Source organism: Suricata suricatta, chromosome 7 (genome assembly GCF_006229205.1).
Source record: "Suricata suricatta isolate VVHF042 chromosome 7, meerkat_22Aug2017_6uvM2_HiC, whole genome shotgun sequence".
In the NCBI taxonomy this organism is placed as follows: Eukaryota; Metazoa; Chordata; class Mammalia; order Carnivora; family Herpestidae; genus Suricata; species Suricata suricatta.
Genome location: NC_043706.1, coordinates 76250780 through 76275662, shown reverse-complemented (window position 1 = coordinate 76275662; position 24883 = coordinate 76250780). Strand labels below are relative to the sequence as shown.

At 36.0% G+C, this 24883-nt stretch overlaps 1 protein-coding gene across 1 annotated transcript in view; it reads left to right on the top strand.

Annotated features, from left to right (window-relative positions):
- RNGTT (RNA guanylyltransferase and 5'-phosphatase) overlaps positions 1–24883 on the top strand; it is a 306020-nt gene that overhangs the window by 149017 nt on the left and 132120 nt on the right. The window contains exon 12 of the mRNA XM_029944807.1: positions 2432–2500. Within this exon, the coding sequence (XP_029800667.1) occupies positions 2432–2500 (69 nt within the window). The remainder of the gene's footprint in view (positions 1–2431; positions 2501–24883) is intronic.

The window sequence follows — 24883 nt, the reverse complement described above, 5'->3', positions numbered from 1 at the left end:
CTCTCCCAACATAAATAAAACTTAAAAAAAGAAACCCCATATTTTAGAGGTACCCAACTGGCTTAGTTGGAAGAGCATGGGACTCTTGATATCATGGTCTGGCGTTTGAGCCCCACCCTAACTTAAAATTAGAAAAACAAAAACAAAAATGAAAATCAAGTTTGTTTTTTTTTTAAAGGTGATTGTGGCATTTGGTTTTCATTGTGTTATTCCTCAGCCCTCATTTGGGCTATGAAGGTAGCAGGTTACCTTTTCTTACATGCTAGGGCACAAGAAGTATTAAGGTTATACTTTTCTCCCTTGCTTGAAACTTTATCCATCATAGTTCATGGATTAAAAACAACAACAACATGAAACAGAACATGAGGGTTTTAATATATATACTTCTCAATATGAGTACAAGTTTCAAAAATTTTTTCCTCTAGGAGAAAGATATCACATACATGAAATAAAGTCTTTAACATTGTTTTCTAAATTCCCAGCAAAAATATAAGCTGATATTTTGACTCTTTGATGCTTAGGGTTTATTTTTTCTCTCTTAAAAAGAACTATTAAGAAATTAGTATTTTTAATCCACATGGAATTTTTACTTTGACAAATTTCTTCCTCATTTGGCTAGGTCATTTAAACCCACGAGTGCAGGGGAGACAAATGTATGAATCTCAGAACTGTCTTGAAATTTCTCTCCATTTGGATAATATGACTCTTAAGATTCCCAATTTGCCAGCTCTCACTTAAGAAAGAATTCTGTGTTGTGATAATAAGAAACAAGACAATAAAGAAAATTTCAAGAGCATTACAGTTTTTAAAGAAAAATTGTCTTAAAATATACATAAAATTGACCTTTTAACAACCATCATGAAGCATATGGTTCAGCCACGCTAAGAACATTCAGATTGTTGTGCAGCCATCACCATTCTCCGTCTCCAGATGTTTTTCGCCTTCCCAAACGAAACTCTGTACCTGTTAAACACTAACTCCTTATCCCCCTTCCCCAGCTCCTTAATTTCTGTTCCTATGAAGTTGAATTATAGTTTTAAATGAATTTAGATATTTGAAGCCAAATTGGTCTTAAACTGGTTAGAAACTAGGATTACTCTTATTTTTCTTGGCTGAACTGCCCTCAGTTTACAGAAACTACAGATTCTGAAGAATGAAATGGCAGAGAAGATGAAGCCACAGTTTGGGAGGAGATTTAGATTTTGTTGCTTGTGAAATAAATATGAAATTTTCGTTGTTGCTTTTGGAATATAAATTTCCCTGGAGATGTAGTGATTTCAAGAGAATATGATTGTGGTAAAAGAGATGTATCACATACAGCATATCTAAAATTTTGGATACGGCACAGCATATTTGAATCCCAGACCTATCCTGACTGCACTCTAAGTTGGTCAGACTCTGGCTCTGTGAAAGTGCGTCTGTTCTCTGAAATACAGAAATCAGTGTTTAGAGCTTCTGTTAGAGATACACATCTTCATTTCTTCAAAGTAATAAAAATCTGTGAAAGAAGCATTTAAAACTACATGCTCAGAAATCATTAGAGAGCTTTGGGCCTATACCTACTCTTTAGTAAAAAATGACATTGAAAAAACAGTCATTTATATTTTATACTGGGCATCCTTTGCAATGCATTTCTCTGCTTGAAAAAAATATTAAAAAGATAACAAAGAGTAGGACCAAAATTTTTTTAAAAAGTCCTCTGCTTATGCATGTGGGGAAGACACTATTTTTGGACTACCATCCCATGTCCAAGCTCACTTGTGGATACAGATTCTCAGGGAGTATCTTCCCTGCCCCTCGTCTTTCTCTGCCCCCTCACAGGTTTCTCTGCTGTTTCCTTTTGTATGTGTGTTTTATACTTTATTCCCTGTGTTTATTACTTCTCAATTTCTGTTTTCACTTTGCTTTTTGCTTGTCTTCCTTCCTTTTGTGCTGGCTCAACAATGCACTTAAATATATTTTTAAAATATTTTCTCCATTATTTTGCTTGCTTTAGTTATGACTGTGGTTTAAGAGATCTAGCTTGCCATGAATGGCAATCCTCATATGTTAAAAAAAAATCTTGTAATATGTTAACTAACTTATATCCCTCTGGATCACCTATCTTCCCTGTTTTGTATTTCAGGTCTTTTTTTCTTTTTAAGTTTGCTTGTTTGTTTATTTAGAGCGTGCTAGCAATGGAGCTAGGAAGTGTAAGAGAGAGAATCCCAACCAGTCTCCGTGCTCAGCATGGAATCCGATGTAGGACTCAATCTCATGACTATGAGATCATGACCTAAGCCGAAATCTAGAGTCAGATGTTTAATCGATTGAGCCCTTGTATTTCAGTCTTAAAGCTTATATATTAGGAAATTTTTATAAAGTGCATAAAAATTAAAATACCCTTTAAGTGATTATTATATTTATAAAAATATGTATATTTATTTTATAGCTACTTGAAGGAAATTTTGCCAAAGAAGTCAGCCATGAAATGGATGGACTTATCTTTCAGCCTATTGGAGTAAGTTCATTTGTGTGTATATAGTGTGTGTGTGAGCATTTGCAGTGCGTAGTATGTCTGTAAACATGTGTCTACACCTGCTTGTATATATAAAGTACATTTTCCTGAGATATATTTACTGAGTATTGATTACTGCTACAATCACTGCTTTTCCTTAAAACAAGTTATAAAATATTTATACTAAATATATATAATGGTCAATTGAATAGTTGTATGCTCTTCACTCAGCTTAAGTAAACATTGATCCTTATTTTTCAAGGAAGTTAGTCTTTTGACATAATTAGTCTTTTAAACTAATTCTTGCAAAATGAATGTTAATTTATTTCTGTATTAGAAATCTACCTATAACATTTCAAAAATGCTTATTTCTGTAGCCCAGTCTACCTTTAAATATTAATATTTCTAAAATATGTCTGGATGAGTAAAATTCAAAGAATTTTTAAGACTTAAAATATAATTTTTTGAAAATTATATGTCAAATTTGAGTAACTGAATGGTCAAGTCAAGTCATATTTTGGAGTAAGCTACATTTTACTCTATAGGATGGTTTCTCAGCCTTAACACCAGTGACATTTTTTGCCAGTTAATTTTTTGCTGTGGAGGACTGTCCTGTGTGTTGGAGGGTGTTTAGCAGTGTCCTTGGTTTGTACTTACTAGGTACCAGGATTACCTCTTCACCCAATCCCGTTTCTCCAGGTTGTGACCACCAAAAATATATGCAGTCACTGCCTACTTTCCCTTGGAGAGCAAAATTGCCCTCATTTGACAACTGTGCTCTCTCTAGGGCACTCTTTCTCAAAATGTAGCCAGTGGATAAGGAACATTAGCACCACCCAGAAAGTTGTTATAAAAGTAGCTCACCTTGGACCTACTGATCAGAAACCCTAGGAATGGAGCCCAGCAATTTGTGCTTTAACAGGCTCTCCACCTGACTCTTACCGCACATTCAAGCATGGAAGAGTTGTGTTTCATGTGCTGTCCCTCATTACGTGCTTCAGTTTGCCTCATAAGCCGCACTGGTCTGTCAGTAACTCTGTCCTTAGAAATTAGGGCATGATGTAGCTGAGAAGTTGTGTAGAGACCTCAACCTGGGTGCCTGTAGAAAAGGGAAAGAAACTAATATTTTTGAAAACTTGTGTATTAAATACTATACTATATATACTTTACATTAACAACAGAACTTTAATATGCAGGCTTAAATATAATGTGACACGTGATTGGCTTCTGCCTTCCTTCCAGTGCCCTTTGCCAAACAGGTAGAGGGAAACTCTTCTGTGGATGAGGGAAGAGGTGATGACGGAGACTTAGAAGCTGGGGATAGAAATTGTAAAAAATGCTATCTTTGGAAGATGGAAGTTATTAGATCTTTGAGTTCTAGTATTTTCCAGGCTTAATCTCCCTAGATTGAAATAAAGTCTAAAGATAACAGTAATTACAATAAATTTTTACTGTGTTAAACTCATTGGTTCATAACCCATGTGTATAGGAGATTTGGTGAGTGTAAGAGAAATGCCCTGACACGTAAGTCAGTCTCTGGGATGTCTAGGAAAGTCAGCCGATGTCTTAGTCTGTTTCCATCTTACTAACCATACTTGTTATGACAGTGACTTTGTACTTGACATCTGGTAAGGCAAATCTTTCTGTTTTCTGCCAGCATTTTCTTAGATATGTGTGGACCATTTGGTTTACATTTCAGAAATACTTTGTCAGGTTACCCAAAAATTCTTATTAGGAGTTCAGTTGGAATTGGTTTGAATTTAATTTGGAGAAAATTGATGTTTTTACAGTGTTAAATCATCTCAGTGAATAAGGATTAGCTGTTTTCAGGTCTTTTTCTGTTCTCCAATTAAGTTTAAGTTTTTAATTCTTGTCTAATTTCTATATATTATTTTCCATTTTCACAGTAAATGGTGTCTTTATTGGTACTTCTGATGTACTGCCACATTGTTGATTGATTTACTTTGTTGATTCAAGAATCTTGCTGAACCCTCTTAGTTCTAATAATTGTCTAATTTTACATATTGGCCAGGACCTCTAGTCCTGGCTGAAACGTTGACTTTCTTGGGTGGAGGAGAGGGAGACATCTTATTCTCAACTCCAAAGGGAATGTGGCTAAGTTTTCTCTTTTAAGTATGTTTTTGGTACATTTCTGTTAGATAACTTTTATCATGCTAAGAAATTTTTGTTTCTATTCATATAAAGTCCCCCCCCACCCCAGTCATAAATAGGTTTTGGGAGTTAAATGCTTTCTCTGTATCTACTGATTGATATTACTGTGTCATTTTCCTTTTTATGACATTCATGTAAATTCATGTAAATTACAATGGTTTGTAATATGCTTACATTCTGCCATAAATGGTGCTTAATCATGATACATGTAATTTAGATCTGGGTATAACAGTTTTTTGAGGATTTATGCCACCTTATTTCTTACAGTTTTTTCCCTTTTTGTGTGTGCATTCAAAATAAAGAAGGTAATATTATGGAAAAATATTGTAAGTTTCAAGTAATACCTAATAATAAATACATGCCCATGGTTTTAAAAGTCAAAACATCTCGGCTTATCCTGAAAAATAGAGTAATCTCTTCTTCTACTTTTCCTCACACTGAAAGTACCACTCCTTGGAGGGGATTATTTTCTGTTGTTTTAGCTGTGTTTTTTTTTCTTTTCCCTCCCTATTTCTACAAAATCTGTTTATGCTATTCTTCCTTGGTTTTCTGTTTTATACATGATCTGCCTACTCTCTGCTGTTGAAGAACAGGATTGAGCTCTTTCACTCCTCCAACATCACCCCTTCTCCTTCTGTCATCTCATTATAATTATATCACATTTTGGGTCAAATGAATATTCAGTATTTGTATTTCTGTGGTAACATAAATATTGTTCGCATCTGAGTCAAGTTGTGTAATATTTTATTTTCATAGAAAACTTTTTTTGCCTAGAGTTAGGAATTGCCTTATATTTTCATTTGTTATGATTATCACTACTTGTTTCCTTAAACTCTTTAGAAAAAGAATTTAATTATTTTTAAGTTTTTTGTACTTATTTTGAGAAAGAGAGAGAGAGAGAGAGAGAGGGAGAGAGAGAGAATTCCAAGCAGGTTCTATGCTGTCAGTGTGGAACGTGACTGGGGCTCAGTCTCACAAACTGTGCGTTCATGACCTGATCCGAAATCAGATTTGGACGCTTACCTGACTGAGCCACCCAGTGCCCCTGAAGAGACTTTTTTCCATTGGATATTTTTTTTCCTGCTTTGTTGAAGACTAGTTGACTGTATAGTCATGGGTCCATTTCTGGGTTTTCTATTCTGTTGCATTGATCTATGTGTCTGTTTTTTTTTTTGGCAATACCATTTTGTCTTAATCTCTTATGTTGTGCCCAAGTTTGTAATATCGCCCCAAAAAAAGACCAGAGACTACCAGGGAGACCGAGTCATGCCTGTAAAAGCAAAGGGCTTTATTACGGGCTTAAGCTCGGGCTCACAGACTCCACTGACCCCCGGGCCACGTGGAGAGAGAGCTCCACGTGGAGAGAGAGCCCCGAACAAAGACAGGGCAGGGCTTTTATAAGTTTGGGAAGGGGCGTTACAGGAAATGACAACAGGAGTACAGTGATCCAATCCCTACCCCCCCATCAATACTGGCAGTTGTGGGAGCCAATTATAACATCTGGAGTATTGACCAATCAGAGTGGGCCCAGAACCCCCACGTAGGGCGTGACTAGGCCCACCTCTAGAAAGGTCAAAGGTATGGGCCGGCCTCTCCCAATTGGGTGCCACAGGAGTTGTCCCTCCTTAATGTGCACCCTTTCATCTGGAGAAGCCGGCGCCTTCCCCTGTAAGTACAGGGGAAGGCTGAATCGGACCTGCGTCCTTACACTTATAGTTTAGTAATATGACTTGCAGTCTGGAGTTGTGATACCTCCAGCTTTCTTTTTCTTTTTCAAGAATGGTTCAGCTCTTTGGGGTCTTTGTAGTTCCACACAGATTTTTGAATTGTTTGTTCTACCCCTGTGAATAATGTTGATGGTATTTTGATAGGGATTGCATTAAATGTGTAGATTGCTAGGGCACCTCCTGGGTGGCTCAGTTGGTTGAGCATCTGACTTTGGCTCAGGTCTTGAGCTCGCAGGGCTTGGGTTCGGGCCCCATATCAGGCTTGCTGCTGTCCTCCCCCACCTTTCTGCCCCAGCCCCACTTGTGCTCTCATGCTCTCTCAAAAACAACATTGAAACAATGTGTAGATTGCTTTGGGTATCGACATTTTAACAGTATTTGTTCTTCCAATCCATGGGCATAGAATGTTTTTCCATTTTTGTGTGTGTGTGTTGTCTTCAGTTATACAGTTTCAGAGTACAGATCTTCTACCTTTCTGGTTGGGTTTATTTCTATTTTATGTGTTTTGGTGCAGTTGTAACTCAATCAGTGTGATATGCCATATCAGTAAAAGAAAGGATAAGAACCATGTGATCCTCTAAATAGATGCAGAAAAAGCATTTGACAAAATACAACATCCATTCAAAATTGGGATAGAGAGAACATTCCTCCAAATAATAAAGGCCATATATGGAAAGCTCACAGTGAATAACATCCCTAGTGGGGGAAAACTGAGAGCTTTTCCTCTGTGGTCAGGAACAGGACAGAGATGTCCATTCTTACCATTGTTATTTACCATAGACTGGAAATCCTAGTCTCAGCAATCAGACCAAAAAGAAATATAGGCAGACATTTAAAAAATTTATTGCTATTTTAATTTTGTTGTTATACATGCATGTGTATAATCTACTTTGTGCTGTATCTTTTTTTCTTTTAACAAATTTTTCAGTGACTTTCTTTAAATTTTCACTTGTTTCCTTGCAGAATCCCAGTGCAAACACCTTTTCTTCATGAAACAATAGTATGAGATTTGCTACTTGCATATTCTTCTCAGAGACTTTGCAGTGGGTTAGAATTGGTCTCTGATTAAGATAAATCACTTAGTATCTCTTTGGTTCTCCAGTTTTTCATTAATACCTTAGCTCTGAAATTCTCAAATGATCATATGATGATCAATGTATGTCAATATAAATCAACACTTAAGAATTCCTTCTTCCTGCCAACATCTGGGAAAATATATTGGGTAAAAAATCATACTAAGAGAGAGAATAGACTCTTATCATATTTTACTTTCCTAAAAACAATATATCTCTTAAATGGAAATTTAGACTGCTACAATAGATAGAGTTCTTGTGAAGTTTATCATTGTCACCATTATATGACTGGAAATCTATTAATTTTTTTCTCCTGCCATCATTTCAATAGAATTTTCACTTTTGCATGCTAAATTATACATAGTATATGGAATGGCTTTGAAAGGATCACATTTTGTTCATCAGTGGACATTATCAGTTTCTTACTAATTTAGCATAACAGATCCTTAGGTTAGTATATATCTACAAAAGACTCATTTTGTTATAAAAAATATTTCACAACTACTTACTCTGATAAAAGTTTAATTGATGATACAGCACTATACTGTGCTAGTTAGTCTTTGGTTAATCCTTTTCATTTTCCATGAAAGTCTAATGATTTTAGTTTGTTTCTTGATGTGTTTCATTTGTAATTGTATTTTCTTATGATCATTTTCCATCTAGTTTTTTATTTCTCAAAAGTACAGGTCAATTCTGTCTTAATGTTTTCTATTGTATTTGTGTTAAACCTTCTAAAGTGTATTCTGAGTATAAAATATACTCTGCCATCTCAGCTAGGCTCCTATTTAGCAGAAATCCATCCAGGAGAGCTATTTTCTTGCTCATATCCAAACTTTCATTATATCCAACTTTGTAGCATTTATTATTTTTTTTATGATTTTATTTTGCAATTTAGGTCTGATTTTTCTATTTCTATTTCTGCATCCTTAGTTTGGACCATCACCACAGGTGGGGGCCCTGTATAGTCCCTTTTTAAACTTCTGTTTTACCAAAGCCACAGGTAAGACTGTACTTGGTTTCTACACAGAGATTTTTTTACTTTTCTATGTCTTTCAAAAAATGAAGACATAAATTTCTATTAAGTAGGTGAACTTGAATGACCTTATCAAACATTATATTCATGATATTCTGCTAAAGAAAGCAGAGTTTAAGATCTATTTTTCTAGGTAGTTCGACCAGTCCTGCCCGGGGCCGGCCTTACCGATGGTCCTGCTACTTCTGGGTCCGTGCGGCAGAGGCGGCCACTGACTCCGGGCCTGTCCCTCCCTCCGCCTCGGGACGCACTCTGTAGTGAATCAGGCCTTCACGCTCCGGACCAGCTTCCCGCGCAGCGGCTGAGACCGTGAGCTGGGCCCGTGTTCCAAGGGGGAGAAAACTTGGGATCAACTCCCGCTGGGCTAGCGACTTGCTCAAGATCACAGGGCCAGTTACCCACAGGGACGTGTCCTGTCCCATGGCCCAATGCTCTTTTTGTCGGTCTCATTTGTAAAATAGGAACAAGAGATACTAGCTGGAGGGTGTTTGGAAGACACAAGAATGCCTAGAAGCCCTGGAAGGAGCATAGCGATGCCCTTATTTTCCTGTTACCGAGCCTCACACACAGGGGGCGCTCAACACGTGCTGTGGTTTGAAGGCCAAGGAAAAGGCAGGGTTGGGAGGGGGCTTCGGTTAAGCCACAAAGCTTCTATAAAAGTTTCCTGTTGGCCGAGTCAATCTTATGGCAACACCTGGCAGGTGTTTTCCACTTCTGCCCACAGTGGCCAAAGGGACAAAGACTGAAATAAGTGTTTCTAGTTTCTGAGGTCAACTGAAGGCCAAAGAGCAGCTGTCCCTGCAGCTCAAAGACTCCAGAGGAAGAGCATGGTGCTACTCTTGAAAGCCTTCCATTACCTAAAATTCTCATTAGTCTTTGAAACACGTAGTTGTCTTCACACGTCTAAGGAACAATCTTAAAAATGAGGGGCATCTGACCCGACTTCTGCTCAGGTCATGATCTTCAGGTTTGTGGGTGAGCCACAGGTCAGGTTCCACACCAACAGCTCTGGCTCCCTCTCTCTGCACCCCTCCTTGCTTTCTATCTATCTAAAATAAATAAACATTAAAAAAAAATCTATTTTTCTAATAATTCATATCGCTAAAGATTTCTCTTTATTGCTTTCAAAGAAGGAATACTTAAGTTTTATCTTTTGCCTAATTCTTTGGGATTGAAACCACCGTACTTACATATTATCATCTAGTTCCTTCTCTTTACCAAATAAAATGGGTTTTTTATGATTAAGTCTTTCTAATTTTTAAAATCTAAGGCTTGCTAATCTTTCCCTTTTCAACCAAGTAAGTGTGGTTTTCTACTATTTAAAGGCAATATATTGTCAGGGATAACTTAGTATTCCTGAGTCATATTCATTATAGCTAATTTTAGGATTACTTATTAGGGGTAAGTAATATCATTTTCTATTTATGTTATAGATAACATTTGAATGGGGTGCCTGGGGGGCTCAGTCAGGGAAGTGTTTGACTTGGGTTTAGGTCATGATCTCACAGTTCGTGGGCTTGAGCCCTGCATTGGACTCTGGGTTAGGAGCCTGGAGCCAGCTTCAGATTCTTTGTCTTCCTCTCTCTCTGTCCCTCCCCTGCTTTCTCTTTCTCAAAAATAAATAAATAAACATTAAAAAAAACTTGGATAAACTTGGATAAACTTTTCCAATTATCTCTGGGGCCATTTTTCAGCCTTTCACAGTTATCTAGCTTGATATGGTATTTCCATCTAATAGCTGTAGATCCTAGTAACTAATATAATTTTTGATTCTGTCCTTGTTTGATTTGTAAATTACGTTCATTGGGCTTTCTATTTAAAGCAAGTTCTGAGAATTTAGGAACTTTAATCAGACAAAGAACTAATTTTTAATGTAAAATTTGCCAACATTTCTATACTTTTCTTCTGGGGAAAGCTAAAACCTTTCATGAACTCAGCTTTAATAATTAAGTGTAGACAGGGTAGGTGATGGGCACTTATGGAAAATTAAGGTGGCATATTGTAATAGTAATATATATAATGTAGTATTTTTTATCATGTTAAAATATGTGTAAATTTTTCTTTAATTTAAATTCAAGTTAGTTAACATATGGGGCAGTTTCAGTAGAATTTAGTGATTCATCACTTACATATAACATAGTGCTCATCCCAACAAATGCCCTCCTTAATGCCCATCACCCATTTAGCCCATCCTCACACCCACCACCCCTCCAGCAACCCTCAGTTTGTTCTCTGTATTAAAGAGTCTTATTGTTTGCCTCCCTCTCTGTTTTTATCTTATTTTTCCTTCCCTTCTCTGTGTTCATTTGCTTTGTTTCTTAAATTTCACATATGGGTGAAATCATATATGTAAAATTTTTACCTTTTATTAAAATTTTTTTAATGTTAATTTTTGAGGGAGAGACAGTGCACGCGTGTGGGCACAACACACACGCACACACACACACACACACACACACAGAGTAGGGGAGGGACAGAGAATTCAAGATGGGCTCTGGCTGACAGCCTGATGCGGGGCTTGAACTCAGGAACCATGAGTTCATGATCTGAGCCAAAGTGGAATGCTTGACACTCTGAGCCAGCCAGCTGCCCCTCACCTTTTATTTTTAAATTGGGAGTTATCCAAATTTTAGAATCTATAGTTCTTTCTGGAATTCTTTAGGCTCTTCAAATACCAAGCCTTCAGGCTCTTTCGAGGTTACTCTGCTTGGCTGTTAGCATTTTTGGAAAGGAGAAGATAAAGGCGCAAGGTTTCAGTGTGCCTCTTCGGTTATGCTTGCTTGAGTCTTCTGGACTGGAGCTTCTTTCCTTCAGTTTTCCACAGAATAATGGCATCTCCTGCCTTTTGCCTGGGGTGGCTGAGGGAACCTAGAGGTTTTACTGTCCCTTATAAAGATTTTCAGCCATTCTCCTTATTTCAGTACCATGCCTCCATTTTCTCTCCCCCTTGGCAACCTTCTCGGTTAACTGTTTTCTACATTATTTGATCTGTTCTGGGGAACTGTGGCATGTAGCATGAATTGAATAGAGAGGAACTGATTGAGTGACCATTCTAGCAATCTGAGTGAGTCTGCATAAAGTGGAGAGGCAGTCCTGGTTGGTGTAGTCAGAGCTTGATTTTTAACCTGTAATCCCTTCTCTGATACCACAGAAATATTTCGGAGGCAAATGAACAGTGAAAGATGAGAGGATTCTGCTGCATTTGCTTGTGAAAAAACTCTTTGCCCTACATTTGTTTGGTGCTAGTTACTTAAAACTTAGCAAGAAGTTAATTCCACACCATTATATAGTGAGTTAATTCAAGTTGAATGAAAGGTAGAAAATGTTACTCCTGCTAAAAAGAAGAAAAAAGAAGAGAAAATATTTGAATCTTGACAAAATACTGAAAAATAGTGATAAAGATACTATAAAAGCGGTGATTCTATTGAGGGCAAAATTACCAGCACCAGCTTAGAGGAAACGTTTGTTACCATTTCATTTAATGTTCTGTGTTTCACATAGTTTATTATTTTTATAAGAAAACGGAAAGCATAGTTAATTAATGGTGTGTTCAGGAAAATAGAGCTTAGAGTATTTTTTTGTGATTATAAAGGAATGCACCAGTATCTGATATTTACTGAGACACAGAACAGCCATTAATTATCATGAAAGCCTCAATTTAAAGAAAGTAGATTAAATTGCATTTATAGAATTATAGAAAATCCGAGATGAAAAGATCCTTCCAAGATTAGCCCAATGGCTTCAAAACACTAATTTCCAAAATTGTTGGTTTCTGTGAACTACCTTGGGACCACATGGAGGGACAGGTTAGTAGGTAAGCATTGTGTTTCTACCACAGCAGCTCTGACCTCTCTTTTATATATGGTAGTTTTGGATAAGATTGTATTTTTAAAAGGGTTTTACCTTAGTAAATATTATTTGAATAATTTGCTTTTTTAATAATCTCTCTTCATTGCAAAATCAAGATTATTTTTCAGCCTATTTTATTTTCATTTTCAGCACTGTGTTTTGAAGTACTGTCACAGCTTCTATGACATGCATGCTCCTAATTTCTTCTAGTCGTTCTATCTCTCTCATTCTCTCTCCATCTCATTCAAGCTCTTTGTTTTCTACTAACCATTGAAGTTTGGACTTTCTCAAGGCTCAATTTTCAGGACCTTTACTTTTTCTCATTCTCTACTCTCTCCCTAGAATTCTCATCCACACCCATGGCTTTAGTTATTTCCTATAAGCCAGACCTTAATTTCTCTTTAAGCTCCATATATGTTTATCCAGTTGCGTACCTTGATACTGCCTTTTGAATTTCTCAGAAACAAACATACAAACTCTAAAAACCTTTCCTTTCTCAGCATTTCCTACCCCACTTACTTAAATGCAGCTTCTTAAATGAGAAATCTAGATGTCATCTTTGACATCTTCCCCTCTTTCATCCCTCTAATCCACGTCCAAGTCTTGCTTATCTTCCTGCTTTATCACCTAAATATCTCATAAATTATTTCCCTTTCTCCCCATAACCACTACCACAGCTCTAGTCTCACTTATCATATGTTGCCTCTTGCCTGGTCTGCTGCAGTGGCACCCTGACTGGTCCTGCAACATTCACTTTGTCTCTCTCCAATTTTTTTTTATGTTGCATCTAGAATGATCTTCTTTCTCTTTAGTGATTTCCCCTTGCTCTCAATTTAATGACCAAAATTAGATTTGAAGGCATTTACCTCTCTTCTTTATCACATGCTGCTTCTTGGTTTCCTCATGTTCTTTGCTGTTGACGCAAAAATAAGTGGTATTTACTTAAAGGTGACTTACTTGTATTACTTTATTCATGAACATGAATCTTAAGAGTTTCATATGTAAGCTATATTTGACAAAATATTTAAATATTTTGAGACAATTGGGTATTTTCTTCAAAGAAAAAAATAGCTGTTTAATATAAACCTATATATTTTAAGGTTTCAGATTCAAACTTTGATCTAACTGAAGTGAGCATCTGATGATTAGTCTATACCATATACCAGTTAGGTTTTATTAGACTCATATACAAGGTTTTCAGTTTTACGATTTTTAAAAAAATTTTTTTAATGGTTTTTATTTTATTTTTGAGAGACAGAGACAGCGCGAGCAGGGGAGGGTCAGAGAAAGAGGGAGACACAGAATCTGAAGCAGGCTCCAGGCTCTGAGCTAGCTGTCAGCACAGAGCCTGACGCGGGGCTCGAACCCACGAACCGTGAGATCTTGACCTGAGTTGAAGCCAGACGCTTAACCGACTGAGCCACCCAGGCGCCCCTCAGTTTTACGATTTTATTGACAGTTTGAATTGCTAATCTTTTGTGGTCTGTCATCTAAAAATGAATATTTTAAAATGACTATTGGCAATTTAATATGCTATAGGTAGTAATTTTTTTTACTTGACAGCTATTAGATCTTTTAATTTAATTTACAAAGTTGATAATACTTGTTTACTAGCTCTTACAAGCAGATTTTAATGATTTATGTAGCATAGTAAAATTTTATTTGTAGTAATAACTGATTAATTTCCAACCTTTTAAAAATCATATTTGATTTCACTTTCATCATCTGGAGACACATGTTTCTAAGTAAGAATTTTTGTGCCATTAATAATCCATCATGGAAATAAAAACAAATACATAATGAATTGCAAAATAGTAGTAATAATAAAAACTCTTTATTTTTTAAAAAGGCTTTTCTTTATCTACCAGCTATCCTGTGAATATTAAACATATAATTGTTTCCATATTGAGTCAAGAGTATTTATTCTTAAGCAGTCGTGATACAATTTTTATTTTTGTTTGTTTGTTTTCATCACTATCTTGATTTTCTGTAAGGTGGGTCAGCTTGACTTTATATCTGGCATTAATCAGTTTGCATGTAAATTGAGTCAGCTTTGATTTTAATATTGCCTTCTTGTGAAATATTAATGTTTTTATTAAACCTTTACTACTGCCAGGTATATTGAATGTTATGGATAGACTGTAAAATGAAAATTGGAATTCGTCTAATGCCTTGTCTTGGAGTACATGACGAATTAGAGCGGTTTTCCTCTGAAGCAGGGATGATGTTACCATGGTGAGAGCTTCTGTTGCCATGACAGTTGCTTGCATATTTTGATAGGTCTTCATTTGAAGAAGGGCTGTTTCCTGGCAGACTGGAAAAGTGTCATTCTATCTTTTCCCAAAATGTGTTATTTTTTACTGAAAAATACAATAACTTCCAAAGAATTGTCATAATGAAGTGTCAAGAAAGAAGATACACCTTGTTTATTTTTAATTTTTTTCCGTGTTCAACTTTTAGAACACAGCAAAATATTCTTAGCTTGCTTTGTATAAGGAAGAAAAAGGAGGCTGTCATTTTTCTAGTTTTCTTAATAAAATATTGCATTTCCATTGAATTTTGTTGACAAAATAAACAGCTAAAGATGAATAATTCATAATCAGTCTCAGTTGAATATAGATATATAATATTACTGTACAACTAAAAGACACTGCTAATGATGATATATTGGTAGCGAAGCAAGGGGAAATAAATATAAATAAGGACTTAACAAAAATGAATGAATCAATGAATTCCAATAGAGTAAATATATAATGTACAAAGTCAGTGTTCGCATAAATGATACATATTAAACACAATGAATTAAGGTTCTGTTTTATGCATAACTTATGTTTAATGTTGAAACATTAGTGGCAGATATACCAGTTTTACGGTGGTATATTTTTAACTTTTAACCAGATAATAAAGAAAATTTAACATGTAGTAAAAAAAATACATAGAAGAAAGTCTCCCTCTCATGTGTCCTCCTCAGTTATCTATTATTGTTAGTTTTTAACTTTTCAATTTCAATTACAAATACGTTAATATATAATAACATAAGGTAGCATGTAATTTTGCACTTTGCTTTTCAGAATTTGTTCCTCTGTATCTTTAAATGTGTATTTTGTTAGTGCTCTCATTTTAGCATCTGGGAATATACTGGGGTCAGTAAAAAGATAGGGCTTAGTTTTCACATCTCCCATCCCTTGTGCTTGTGATAATTCAGAATTTTAGAAGGACGTATTTAAAAGTATGCATTCTGTCCATTTAGAATGAAAAAAGTTGATTTTCTTTTTGTTCAAGTTCAGTGATAACTTTAGTGGTCTTTCTGTTGGTAGACCGGTTCATTTTGTAAAAGCTACAAACTGAAATATTTTATAATGAGTACATACTTATATGAGCTGTTTCTTCTGCCTCAAACGGTTTTCTTCTTTCCTGTATTACTCCCATTCATCCTTTGAATGTCAAATTAGGTGTCTTTGTTGTTTGGGGGAGCCAGTTCCAACTAGGTGAGTGTGATTCTCCTGCTACCACAGAACTCTTGTTGGCTCCAAAGCATTTCACACCATACTGTGATTTTTAGTTATTTTCAGAATTCATATTTTCCTAACTGGACTATAAGTATCATGAAAGCAAAGACCATATTTGTTTCCTTCACACTGCTATTTTTAGTACCTATACCATAGTAGGTTTTCAGAGGGTGAATATTAAATTTCACTTCCTCTGGGAAGCTTCTCGATCGTTTTGATTATATATTGTATTTTCTATTTCCTGCCATCACAGCTCTGAACTACACATTTAAAAAACTGACAGTCTGTGGTAATTGCTTATTTGTCTGAAAACCCCCATTACCTTCATCTCTCTGGCCTCTAGCACAGAGGCTGACACAGACCTTCTAGTTGATCAATAGATATTTGTTAGAAAAGGAAAAAAGTGAATGCATATTCTAGACCAGTGGTTTTCAACTGGGGCCGTTTCACTTACCAGATGACATTTGACAGTGTCTGGAGACATTTTTTTAAAATATATAGTTTATTGTCAAATTGGTTTCCATATAACACTCAGTGTTCTTCCCCACAAGTGCCCTCCTCCATGACCATCACTCCCCTTCCCCTTCCCCCTCCCCCTTCAGTCTCAAGTTTGTTTTCAGTATTCAGGAATCTCTCATGATTTGCCTCCCTTCCTCTCCCTAACTCTTTTTCCCCCTTCCCCTCCCCATGGTCCTGTTAGGTTTCTCCTGTTAGACCTATGGGTGAAAACATATGGTATCTGTCCTTCTCCACCTGACTTATTTCGCTTAGCATGACACCCTTGAGGTCCATCCACTTTCCTACAAATGACGATATTTCATTGTTTCTCATTGCCATGTAATACTCCATTGTATATATACCCACATCTTCTTGATCCATTCATCAAGTGATGGACATTTAGGCTCTTTCCATTATTTGGAAAGATGCATCATCACTTCTGTATCCCTTGGGTGGATCCCCAGCAGTGCTATTGCTGGGTCATAGGGGAGTTCTATTGAACCTCCACACTGTTTTCCAGAACAGCTGTACCAGGTTACATTCCCACCAACAGTGTAGGAGGGTGCCCGTTTCTCCACATCCTTGCCAGCATCTATAGTCTCTTGATTTGTTCATTTTAGTCACTCTGACTGGTGTGAGGTGATATCTCAATGTGGTTTTGATTTGTGTTTCCCTGATGATGAGTGATACTGAGCATTGTTTCATGTGTTTGTTGGCCATCATTGGAAACATTATTCATTAGCACAACTGAGAGGGGGTGGTTGTCAGTGAGCAGAGGCCAGAGATGTGGCTAAACCTTCTATAATGCACAGGACAGCACTCCTCGCGCCCCCCCGCCCCCCAAGCAAACGCTTACTTGGACTACAGGTGAAGATTTAGAAGTAATTTTTATTGTGGGAGTATTTGGAACTTTAAAGGAGTGAATTATATGCTGTTAATAACAGTAAAAAAGGTCAGAGAATAGATACTTGAAAAATGTGTATTCAAAATTGATTCGAATGTTGAAATTTACCCCAAATGACTGTTTAATAGACACAGTTTTTTAAAACCTCTGATAAATGTTTAATGTTAATGTTTCTCTGATGGTTTTTAATGAAGCAGAATAAGTCTATGTAGTAATATATATTGATTTTTTTCTCCACTCCCTGTCTGCCATGCCCTGTTGTGTGATACCTGTATCTTTGTATGTGTTTTCTTGCTATTCCTTGCTGTCATCTCTCTTTCAAGGAGTATGTGTGTCTGTTTCTATGTCCAGTAATGTAACATAAAATTATAAAATTATTTTTGTTATGAAGTTTTTGAGAGCTTCTTTGCTTTCTGAGATAATTGGGACTCTTGGAGTTGTTTTAAAGCCAGATATATTAAATCACTGTTTTATAAAGACATTGAGTTGTTCTTTTACACTAAAAGTTTGACAGGAGGGCAAAATTACTCCCATTGCGTTTTTAAACTAACCTCTAACTGAAAGCATAGCAATTCTTCATACCAATGCTGTAAGCATAGAAAAGTATCTTAATGATACTATGTAGTATAAATTAGCAAAAAAAAAAAAAAGAGGTTAACTTAGTTGATGTATAAAAGTAACTAGGCTGCAGGTATTACTTCTATCTAGAGTTTGATCATCTATCAGTAGACTGCTTTTATTTAGACCTGTGTCTGCCAGAGAAGACACTTTATGAGAACTTGCTAGTTGTACAAGCCAATAGAATTTTTTACTCTATGATAATAATCTTAGGTATTAATGTGTATTAACCTGGAGTTGTGAAATGTTAGCTCATTCCTTCATCTAATAAATTGGGTGCTTAGTATATGTCATACACATTGCTGAGTTTTAGAAATAATACAAATGGATAAGGGCAGGGTTTCTACCCTCTGAGCGCTTGCATTCTATGGAGAAACCTCCCTGTCATGTTACAGTGTATGAGGTGAGAGTGCAGACTGCTAGAGGGTCGGACGGACTTTAGTGGGCCCACAGGGAAGGATCAGGGTGCCCGGGGAGATTCAGGCCTACGCTAAAGATAGGTCTAGATACTTGGCATAGTAGGGTTTCACGGGTGGTAGAGATGGGCTAAGTGGTTTGGACGCTGAAGAAGTTTATTAGGTTCTTTGAGCTGTCTTTTCCTGCTATCCAGGCCACTTGCCAGTTGCTTTCTCCTCCTACTCATCCCTCTGCACAAAGCTGGAGTAATTAGAAAACCACTGACTTAAAATTAGTTTCCTTTGGAACAGTTTTATAATCTCAACTCATGAGATCATTTAACCTAACCTTTTCAACTTTTCATCATTTGCTTTTGGACAAATGATACATTTTATTTTGTTAATGGTACGAAGATGTTTGTATTACTGTGATTTGGGAGTGTTTTGGACAAGCTGTAACCAGTCTGGTTATCTGTAAAAAGAGAGAGTATACTGCATGTTTTCAGGTCCCTTCATTTCTCTAGTACTCTTATCCAGGTTTGTTAACTGGTCTTGATACTAATTGGCTATTTTAATTTAACCTGCCTTTATCCCAGTTTCCTTATTGGCTAAATTTAAAAATCACTGTAGTTCTATGGAACTGCCCAGATATAGATACTAAAGCTGAAGTTTCAGAAATCTTTGTATAACTGTAGTTTTTTCAAAAACTGTTTTATTAGAAATGTAAGCCACAGGTTTACCACAATATCAAGAAATTAATTAGACTTGTGAATAAGAGAGCAGAAATAGTAATCTGAATGTATTTTTGAGTAATTTTCCAACCTGAATAAACCAAGTAACTGTTTTAATTCTCCAACAATTTTACACTCATGGCAAGTTTAGAGGCCTCATTGTGGTTAAGCTCGCTGCCTTGTTAATTTTTGTATTGTCTCCAACTAGTGTGATAACTGGGCACCTCTCTAGGTGCGTGATGTTGAATGAATGACTTTTCTTCCACCTAGGGTATTTATATGTCTTTATTTTGTATAATGGATATTTGCTATTTGCTTCTCCGTGAAACATGGACAAATAACCAAGTCACTTAAGTCTGGAGTTGTTTTACTCATCAATCCAGGAGCATTACCCATTAGGATTTCTTCTGTTTTCCTTAAAACTAAATGCTAGAACAACAATAAAAATAATATAGTAAGGCCCAGGATCTTTCTTAGCTTCAGGGTGTGATCCTTGTGAAAAAGGCATTATGTCTCTGGGTTCAGTGTAGGAACTAGATGGACTATGATAACATAATTGCTCACGTTTTACTAGTGGGAATCATGGGGTAGCATAGAGCTGCATAGTATTAGAGATCTCTGGTCTAGATCCCATTTTTTAGGCAAGCAGAATACTATTCCTACATTTTTATGAGCAAGATAGATAAAATCCCACTTTGAACTTTCTTAAAATCATGAGGTTGGTAGTTAGTAGAGGCAAAAAGGAAATAAATGTCTTGTCCCCTTTGCTAATATTACTGTCAGCTTCCCTTTACATTAGAGTTTCTCACCTTTCTCACCACTGACATTTTGGGCTGGATAGTTCTTTGTTGTGGCCGCTGCCCTGAAGGTTTTAGGTTTAGAAACCTCTCTGGTCTCTACCCACTAGATGGCAGCCGCACTCCCTGCCCCTCTTTAGTGTGACAACCACAAGTGCAGGCATTGGCGAATGTGGAGGTGGGGAGAGGGGGAGAATCACCCCTAGTTGAGAACCCCAGCTTTATCCAACTAATATTTCACTTATGCCTCCATTTCATTTTCTTCCTAAGTTTTAGAGTCTCCTTTTTGGCATATGGTCATCCTCTACCTCTAAGCTAGGTTCTGTTTCATTTGATAAATACTTTCCCAAACATCTTTTACCTATTTCTGAATTTGTATCCATTACATTTTTTCTTTAAGAGGATGATAGATCTCTTAGGTTATACTGGTTGGTGATTGCATTAAGACATAATCTATCCCCAAGTTTCTACTTAACAGCTTACCTGGTAAAACCAGATTTATTTCTATAGAACTAAATGTGTATTGGTTAAATATAGTTTCAATAATTGTTTTGATCTAGATACATGCTGGTGAATCTAATGAAATTAAAATATATTACTCCCTAATTAAACACTGAAAACTGCATCTTGAAAAGATGTTTTTGTGTCCATGTTTATATAATTCAGCAAGATTCTGTATTTTAAGTCTGGTAATTCACAAATATTTAATTTTAAAAGACTAAGTCCCTGTGTTATATATCTTTGCCCTTATCATTTTGGGGATCATGAAAAAAGGATTTTTTTGGTAGTGATTGATATGCCTGATTTTCACAAACATTGCTAAATTAAGTCATTTCATAATCTAAATTATTCTATTTAAAAAGTAAACTTAAATATACCTGAGACTAATATTTTGTAATAAATTTAAAAACTTTGCACAATAAAATGCAAAATTTTTATTAAGTGTTGAGCATTTTACTAGGTGTTTTGTAGGCACATAATTAGATACGATTTTTGCTGGAGTAGAATTTACATTCTAATAAGTATTTAAATACATTTTATTCATGGAATCTATGTCATTGTAGAATTTACATTCAGTAATTAAGAACTAACATTTTTCTAAAATTTATTAATATGAATTTCATTAATTTTGATAAAGGTGCTTTGAATTCCCAATAATATCAAATCTGGTATTTTAAATGAATATAAATGGTTTGGTGTGCAATGAGTTGAGGAATGACTTAAATTTTGCATTATTGATGTGTAAAAACAGAATTAGTACATGCTGTTTTCTCGTTAGATTCAACTTTGAGCCTTGATTCCAGAGAGAAGAATGTGAAGGATATTTAATTCTTAATTTATAAATAACATTATATATTCAAATTCTTTTTAGGATTTGTCATTAGCTACCTGTTATGAAATATTTTTAAACTGTACGCAATTAACCTTTCCTGCATTTAATAACTTGGATTGGTATTGGTTTCTAAGTGGTCGCATAGGGAACAGAAATAAATGATAGTTTGTCTTTAAGTATGACATTCTCTGGACTGATGTCATGAAGGAATGAGATTGAGGTGGATGCTGACTTTCCTTTTTTCTCTTCCTCTTTTTTTTACCCCTTACTGCCATAGAGAACCACTTTCACTAAAAGGTCGATGACATATCTGTCAGGTATGCTTATTAGAAAAAAAGGCTAAGTTTTATGAGATTCTTTTCATTAATGGGTTGACAACTAGAAAATTTTGCAGTTTGGGCATTTAAAAAAAATTGTATTCAATAAGTCTAAAGAGATTTATTTGTGATCATCCTGAAAGATGTATGTAACCTAAGTGAATCTCTCAGGGCAAAGAAATGGATGAAACTTCCACTTAAATATTAGATATTTGATTTTATATTCATTCATGTTTAAACATAAGACTTGGGGGAAATAGCATATATTTTTAAATTTGCTGCAGGTAAAATGTCTTTATTATCAGCCCCAGTGGTTTGTCTGTTAGTACAACTTAAGTTATACTAAATTTGACATTGTATGGACTTCTGTTTGAATTTTTTTTTAATGTTTATTTATTTTTGAGAGAGAGAGAGACAGAGCATGAGTTGGGGAGGGGCAGAGAGAGAGGGAGACACAGAATCGGAAGCAGGCTCCAGGCTCTGAGCTGTCAGCACAGAGCCCAATGCAGGGCTCAAACTCACAAACCGCGAGATCATGACCTGAACCAAAGTCGGACACTTAACCAACTGAGCCACGTAGGCGCCCCTGGACTACTGTTTGAAATAACTAATCCTGTGACTAGGGTTTTTGCATTTCCCCTCAAATTTGTAAGGCTGTGTTAAAATGCAGTTTGACTTTTAATTTAAGAAAAATACTTGTAATGAGAACACTTGGCAATTTTTTCGTCCCAATGAGTATCTGTCTCATAATATGGCTCCACTCACTGAAATGCCCTTGCTGAATAGACATACTTGTCTCTCCTTCAGTAGATCCTAATATTTTTCTACTCCTGTTTTACTTGTATTTAGTTCATGCCACAGGTCTGCATAGTGAATATTGCCCATTCATTAAGGATTACAATAATCAGTCCTTTATAATCAGTTCTTAATTCACTTGACTAAAATATTTTCTCTTTTTACTGTGTTATCTGAATATATTTAAAACGCCTTTCCCCCCCTGTAGTCTCTTTAACTGCATGGACATTGTTATACAATTATTTTTACTATTTCCAAAACTTTTATATCATCGCAAACAGAAATTCTGTAATCATTAAGCAAGAGCTCACCTTTTCCCCAGTCCCCAGCTCTTGGTACCTCTACTCTACTTTCTGTCGCCATGAATTTGCCTATTCTGGATATTTCATATAAGTGGAGTCATACAGTTTTTGTAGTTTTGTGTCTGGCTTATTTCTGTTGGCATAGTGTTTTTGAGGTTCATTCTTTTTGTAACATGTATTAGAACTTCTCTTCTTTTTATGGCTAAATAATATTCTATTGAATGTATACACTATGTTTTGTTTGTTTATTCCTATGGTGATAGAACTTAGGTTTTCATCTTTTGACTGTTGTGAATAATGCTACACCAAACATTCACATATAAGTATCTGTTTGAGTCCCTGTTTTCAGTTTTTTTGGGGGCTGTGTTTTCAGTTTTGTTTTTTGGGGTTTTTTTTGGCTGTGTACTTAAGAGTGGGGTTGTTGGATCATAGGGAAAATGTGTGTTTAGCTTTTTTGAAGAACTACCAAACTGTTATCTTTATTGGCTGCATCATTTTATATTCCTTACAGTAATGCTGTGGGTTCTAATTTCTCTCTATATCCTCTCCAACACTCGTTATTTCCTCTAGTGATAGTCACCCTAGTAGGTATCCCACTGTGGGTTTGCTTCACATTTCTTTCATGGGTAATGATAGTGAGCATCTCTTTATGTGCTTATTGGACATTTTCTGTATAGAAATATCTATTTGAATTCTTTGCCAGTTTTTAAATTGGTTTGTCTTTGGTTATTAAGTTGTAGGAGTTCTTTACATATTTTAGAATATATGATTTGCATATTTTCCCCATTTTTAGGTTGTCTTTTCACTTTCCTAATAATATCATAGGATGCACAAAAGTTTTTTAATTTGATGAAGTCTAGTTTACCTATTCTTTTATTGCTTGTGCTTTTGGTGTCATACCTCAGAACCCAAGATTATAAAAATTTATCCCTATGTTTTTACTTAAGAGTTGTATGGTTTTAGTTGTTATATTTAGGTCCTTAGCCAGTTTTACTTAGTTTTTATAAGGTGGGAGATAGCATCCAACTTATTTATATTACATGTGGAACTCTAGCTATCCCGGCATCAGTTGTCGAAGAGAATATTCTCTCTCCAATGAATGGACTTTGCATCCTTCTTAAAAAAATTAGTTGGCTATTGATGTGTAGCTTTATTTCTGTACTTTCAGTTCTTTTCCATTGGTCTGTATGTCTACTTTTATCAGTCTCTGTATTGATTTACAGTGGCCGTGTACCAAGTTTGAAAGTGGGATGTATGAATCCTCCAACTTTGTTTTTTTTTTTTTCCAAGATTATTTTGGCTTTTCTGGGTCTCTGGCAATTCCCTATAAATTTGAGGATCAGCTTTTCTATTTCTGCACAAAAGGCTGTTGGAATTTAAATAGGGATTGCATTAAATCTGTAGATTGCTTTGGTAGTATTGACATCTTAGGAATGTTAATCCTCCCTAAATTGGCATTCGGAGACCAATTCCAGTGTGTATGTCTGGGTTCCCCACATCAACAAGCAATTCTGTGACATCAGCTGAGTGTGCTACAGTTCAGCTCAAATCTGACACCTGGAGGTAGTGTCATATTCCACAGGCTGAGTGCTCTGTCCTACAAGACTTCTGTCTCCTTACTCCCCTTTCAGATGCCAGTTGCAAGCCCAAATTATTACCTGTACTTCTGACCAACTGTAAATCAGAGGTTCCCATGACCCCTTCTTCAGGTTTGATTAATTTGCTAGATGGAAACAATGCATAGACAAGGACTGGGGACCGGACACAGGATTTTCATGCCATATCCAGTCTTGCCACTCTCCCTGAATCCACATGGTCATCAGCCTGGAAGCTCTGAACACTCTTCTTTTAGTTTTCTTATGAAGGCTTCATTACTTGGGCACAACTGATTAAATCAGTGGACATTGTTGATTGGATCTAACTTCTAGTCCTTTCCTCCTCAGAAGTTGGGGTAGTGGCACTGAAGATTCCTACGCTCTAATCACATGGCTGGCTGCCCTGGCATCCAGCCCTCAGTGTTCGGTGCTTTCCAAAATCTACTTCAGCTGACAGGACAAAAGACCTTTATTGCTCTCATCACTTAGGGAATTCCTAGGGTTTTCAGAGTTTTGTACCAGAAATGTGACAAAGACCAAATGTTTATTTCTTACTGTAAATCACAGTATCAACTATCTATGAATAGGGGATGTTTTCAGATTTTTAGTTCCTTTTTTCAGTAATGTTCTACAATTTTCAGTATGTGATCATTTACTTCCTTGGTTAAATTTATTCCTGGGTATTTTATTCTTTTAGATATTACTGTAAATGGAATTGCTTTCCTTTTTTGATGGTTT